The sequence below is a fragment of the Meleagris gallopavo genome, unplaced genomic scaffold (assembly GCF_000146605.3).
Source record: "Meleagris gallopavo isolate NT-WF06-2002-E0010 breed Aviagen turkey brand Nicholas breeding stock unplaced genomic scaffold, Turkey_5.1 ChrUn_random_7180001856713, whole genome shotgun sequence".
In the NCBI taxonomy this organism is placed as follows: Eukaryota; Metazoa; Chordata; class Aves; order Galliformes; family Phasianidae; genus Meleagris; species Meleagris gallopavo.
In genome coordinates this window covers 1-5962 of record NW_011122882.1, presented here as the reverse complement: position 1 = coordinate 5962, position 5962 = coordinate 1, and the positions used below count along the sequence as shown (strand labels likewise).

At 39.7% G+C, this 5962-nt stretch overlaps 1 protein-coding gene across 1 annotated transcript; it reads right to left on the bottom strand.

Annotated features, from left to right (window-relative positions):
* Window positions 1–6: 6 nt before the first annotated feature.
* LOC100548930 (GTP-binding protein Di-Ras2-like) lies at window positions 7–5929 on the bottom strand. The gene is given in 3 exon segments (XM_010726788.2): window positions 7–1102; window positions 1104–1687; window positions 3033–5929. Coding segments are annotated over 2 exon segments (597 nt in total). The 5' UTR covers window positions 1649–1687; window positions 3033–5929; the 3' UTR covers window positions 7–1050.
* Between the last annotated feature and the right edge of the window lie 33 nt (window positions 5930–5962).

Sequence of the window (5962 nt, the reverse complement as noted above, 5' to 3'; positions counted from 1 at the left end):
CCCCTCTCCTCTCTTCATTTAAATGGTGAATATAAAACCCCATAGACAATGTAAACACAATAAATCTAGCAATGTATGAATCCAAAACCATTCTAATTGGAATATACTAATGGAAATAAGTTTTACTCAGCTAATCTGGTAAACAGAGTAAAACCTTCCTGTTACTGCATCCCTCTCCAACAGCAGCATGTGTTCAATAGTCCTCCGGTTCATTCACAAGTCATGCTGTGTGTTCACTTATCCATCAGATCTGCTTGAAGTCAGCCTTTCTTACAGAACCTTTGTGAGCAACTCCCCAGCCAGTCCTCCCTGAAGAAGTTATCTGTTGCCATATACACACAGTTTTTATACATCCTGATATTCTTCTACAGCAAGCATCTTCTCCTCTGAAATACCTTGTGTTCAAGGATTCGTGGATTGATGAGTACAGAGGAGATGAATCTCCACCTATTCTAGGCTGAATTTTCATCATCTTTATTTCAAACACTGTATCATACGGGAAAGGCATCTCATGCTCGGGGAGGTAGAGAAAATCTCCATTTAACTGTGCTTCCTTTTGATGAGAAATAGATTATTTGGCATATCTGAGATTATTATTTTATTCAAACTACCTAAGCAATCAGAACTGAAAATTGCACAGAACAGGTTGTCCACATCACTCTTGCATTGCATGATAACTTCATCCAGCATGCAGTTACATGTCCTAGCATGATCATTTGCCTTTTTTTTCCTAGCATTATACAATGCTTTCCATTGTAGTTACATGAGAATATAAATATCATGATTTTGATTTCTAAGCCTTCCACAATATGCTCCAGATGATTTTTCTTATCCTGAATTTTTCACTGGTATCTAGAGAGCACGATTTTTCCAATTGTTGGCTGTTTTCATAGTAACAAAAGTAACTCTTCTTTTTTTTCAAATTCCGAATATTTGTTTTAAAACAGATATAAATCGGTACGATCTGTTCTGGTTGTTTGCTGTGTATAGGTTTTACATGATTAATATCAGACGGGTGAGAATGCATGACAGACTCCTGTCAGGGCAATTTCACATGACTACACATTTGCCCTTCAGCTTCTCTTTCCTTTTCTGCTGCTTGCTTTTTGCCATCAATTTGCAAACTCACAGTCCTGCGTTTCTCTAAATTCAAAAGCTCTTGGAATAACTCCTTCACATTATGGTTTAGCTTGGCAGAGGTCTCCACGAATGCACACTTCCACTTCTTGGCCGTAGCTTCTCCTTCACTGCTTTCTACCTCTCGATTTTGGTTCTCATCATTTTTGTTCCCCACCAGCATTATTGGAATGCTTTCTACATCACCTTTAATCTGACATATTTGTTCATAGATTGGTTTAAGTTCTTCCAAGGACTGTCGACTGGTGATAGAGTAAACCAAAATGAAAGCATGTCCTTTAGAAATAGAAAGACGTTGCATGGCTGGAAACTGATGGCTCCCTGTAGTGTCAGTTATCTGCAAAGTGCATATGCTTTTATCACAACTGATCACTTGCCGGTAGGTGTCTTCAATGGTGGGGATGTAGCTCTCTCTGAAAGTGCCTTTCACAAATCTCAGGACCAAAGAACTTTTGCCAACTCCTCCAGCCCCGAATACAACAACCCTGTAATCATTGCTTTGCTCCGGCATGTTTCTCAGTGTGTCTGTTGTTCAGCTAGAGGGGAAAATCTAGGAAAGAAAATACCAAAAAATAAAGATATTAATGCAGCTAACTTCAGTAATTGAACTTATCTTTCCCAGTAAGAGAAATAAACGTGGTAGAAGTGATGTTATGCATGTTGCAGAGTTGCGGTCTAGCCTGGATAAGTAATAAATGACTATCTTCATCACTTACTTAAAATGAACGTTGTGATTTTAAGTTATATTCCTACTGGAATAACATTACCAAAGCAAAAAGCTACATATGGGAACTGGTATTTTATCATGGCCGTGTCCTGAACAAACTGAGCAGAAGTGAGACTGAACTCCTCCTTTGTATCCAATAAAGTGTTTCTAATCACTGTTAAAGCACACTGCTACATATGTGTATGACAGTCAGAGAATCACTGAATCATCAAGGTTGGAAAAGACCACTAAGATCATGTTGTCCATCTATTAGTCCATTGCTCTGAATATGCCGTCTCTTCGGCAGCTAGGGAATTTATTTCCTGTGCCCCTGGACAACACGTCTCCATGACTTGTAAAATGTATTTGCAGATTAGCTGGAGTACTGCATCCAGATTTGGGGCCCCAAATACAGGAAAGATGTGGAGCTGTTTTAGAGGGCCTGGCGGAGGGTCACAAAGATGACAGAGGGCTAGAGAACCTCCCCTATGAAGACAGGCTGAGGGAGCTGAGCTCGTTCAGCCTGGAGAAAAGAGAGCTGTGAGGAGACTTCATTGCAGCCTTCCAGTATTGAAAAGGGGATTATAAAAAGGAGAGGAATCAACTTTTTTCAAGGGTAGGCAGTGATAGGTCAAGCAGGAATGTTTTTAAGCTCAAGGAGGGATGTCATGGTGAAGTTCTTTACAGAAAGTGTAGTGAGATGCTGGAACAGCTGCCTAGAGAGGTTGTAGATGCTCTGTTCCTGGAGATGTTCAAGACCAGGCTAGATGGGGCCCTGGGCAACCTGGTCTAGTATCAGATCTGGAGGTTTGGTGGCCCTGCCTGTGGCAGGGAGGTTGGAACTTGGTCATCCTTGGACTCCCTTCCAACCCAAGCCATTCCATGATTCTGTGATTCTATTATTTTCTTCATCTAACTTGTCTGCCCATTGTATTTATGACTTGCCTCTTATGTTTGTATTTGAGGTATTAATAATATATTCATTTTCTTCCACTCCAGAGGGGACAGAGAGACAGAGTTCCTGCATAATAAATACCTTCAAAAATTCTGAAAATGAACTGACTTGTATATTTCCCCTCACTGTAAAATTAGGTTAGAATATCAGGTTAGAATACAGACAGAACATTAGAATCCAATGTGGGGCCCATCTACAAGAAGGATCATAAGGAGCATCCAGTGAACTACAGACCTTTCAGCTTGACCTCTGTATCAGGGAAGGTGATGGTGCAGATTGTCTTGAGTGCGATCACGTGGCATGTGCAGGACACCTAGATATCAGGCACAGCCAGCATGTGTTCATTAGAGACAGATCTTGATTAACTAACGTCATCTCCTTCGATTACCAGGTGACCCACCTGCGGATGAGGGAAAGACTGTTGACATACTCTACCTAGACTTCAGCAAAGCCTTTGACACTGTCCCACAGTATTCTCCTGAGGAAGCTGGCAGCTTAAGTCCTGGGCAAGTATGTACTTTGCTGTGTAAAGAACTGGCTGGAGGACTGGGCCCAGAAAGGGTGATGGTGAATGGAGTCAAATGCACCTGGTGGGCACTCATGAGTTGTGTTCCCCAGGATTTGGTACTGAGGCCTGTCCTCTTCAATGTCTTTAATGATGATCTGGGTGAGGGCATTGAATGCTCCCTCAGTAAATTTGCAGATGGCATCAAGCTGCAGGAAAATGCCAGTCTGCCTGGGAGTAGGAAGGCCCTTTAGAGGGACTGGCTGGATTGCGGGGCTGAAATCAGGGGGATGAAGTTCAAAAGGATCAAGTGCTGGGTCCTGCATTTTGGTTACAAAAACCCCAAGCAGCACTACAAGCTTGGGGCAGAGTGGCTGGAAACCTATGTGCAGGAAAATAATTTGGGGTATTAGTTGTCAATCAGTTGAGCATGAGTAGCAGTGTGCACAGATGGCATTCTAGACTGTATCAGAAATAATGTTGCCAGCAGGAGGAACAGGGAGGTTATCATCCTTCTGTACTCAGCACCAATAAGGCCACACCTTGAGTACTGTGTTCAGTTTTGGTCCTCTTAGTACAAGAAAGACACCGAGGCCATGGTGTGTGTCCAGAGAAGGGCAACGAAGGTGGTCAGAGGTCTGGAACACATGAGGAGTGGCTGAGGGAACTGGGATTGTTCAGTCTGGAGGAGACTCAAGAGAGACCTTATAGCTCTCTATAACTACCTAAAAGGAGGTTGTGGTGAGGTGGGAGCTGGACTCTTCTTCCAGTTATCTATCAACTGAATGAGAGGGATGCGCCACGGGATTTTTAGGTTGGATATTAAGAAAAAAACTGTCTTAGAAAGACCAGTCAAGTATTGTAATAGGCTGCCGAGGGAGGTGGTGGAGTTAACGTCCCAGGAGGCATTCAAGAAACATGTAGATGTAGCACTTAGTGGGTGTAATGGTAATGGATTGATGGTTGGACTTGATAATTTTAGAGATCGTTTCCAACCTCAGTGGTTTGATGATTCTATGATCATATAGCCCATTGGTGCTGGTAAAATCCTTCTCCTTTTATAATTGAAAGCAGTTAAGAAAAAGATACTCACTACGACCTATCACAGTTTTGGTTTTGTTGCAACGTTTTCACCATGTTGCACTGTTAGAATTCCATGCAAAGACACATTGCAAATTTCTTTGAAACTTTTTGGCTAGATGTTTTAGAGCAGCGTTCATTTTTATAAAAAATCTGATCCTATACTTGTTATCTGGAGCCAGAGACTTTGATCCAGTTCTTGAGCTCTTATGACGTCCTATCGAGATGTTAGTTTGATATACAGTACAGCATTGTCAGATGCTCTGTATTAATTTCCTGAAAGCTCTTTTTCCTCAGGCAAAATCATCTCATGTCAGTCAGATTTATTTATTTATTTATTTCTTCATTAAGCCTACGGAAATGTTCCTGTATTCTCATGGTTATGATGAAAATCCAATGAAATTTCAGCAATGCATTTGGTTCAAAACCTTACATGAATGTAAAACAACAATCCATAAGGCTATCTAGTGATGATACCATTTTGCAATGATACATGATGGAAGGTAGACATTAGTAGAAAATGCTGTTAGAAATATGATGGATTAGAACATGGTTTATGGTGACATCAAAGGTAAAAAAGATAAGCATTATGAATGAAGGGAGAAAAAGAACTCTGAAAGGATTTTTTACATGTCTATAGAAAAGTATTTCTGTGGGAGTATTATCACGATGTTTGCCATGATGGCATTTAAAACAGCTTTTCATTGCAACGTGAGGTTTTAGTGCATTTGGAAAGCACTTTTTTATTCCCATGCTGAACAAAATGTTCTTTGAAAGCATGCTTCTTGATGATCAGCCAATATAAATTGTGATTTCTTCATTGCAGGAACGTTGTAAGACTTGATTTATGTCAGCTCTGGTTTTTAGGTAGATGTTGTTCTTGCTATCTTTGTAAGCAGATATGAATACTTTTGTACTTTGTTGAAGTTTTTGTTGATACTTGAATGCAGCTTTGGTCACAGATAAGCATCCATTCAAAACACCTTCTATTTTTGCATTATATTTACATAAAATAGGAGGTCAACTCACCAAGTAACAACAATGCGAATATCTGTGCATAGATTAACCGTAAAATACAGCTAATAAAAATTATTTGATATTCGGAGCATAACTGTTTCCTGAATCAAAATTTTAGTTTGAAAATGTTGGCTTATTTTCAAAACGTTTATTTATAATTCTGTTAATTCCGTGCACTTGAGTTTAAGTCTGATAATTTTGTAAGCAGTTAGCAGACTGTTGGGTAACGTTAAAAAAAATAGATTAAATTACATTAAATTAAGTAAAACACTATTTACTCATAACTGTTACAACTTTTTAAATACCTTCCTAAGAAGGGAAGTATTTTAGACCGTAGCAAAATCAAGCTTGAAATGCAAAGAAATCAGTTACATAATTTCAAAATAACAATATGCTGCATTTTGTTCAATGTATTTATGCAGTGCCAGAGATCTTTAAGATTTCTTTGGGTCTTCCTCACTTGCACAAACAATAATGATACCAAATGAAAAGTTTACCAAGAGTGGACTAATGTTCTACTGGGTGTCACTTTCCAGTTAGTGGATTGGGTAACCTTAAAATT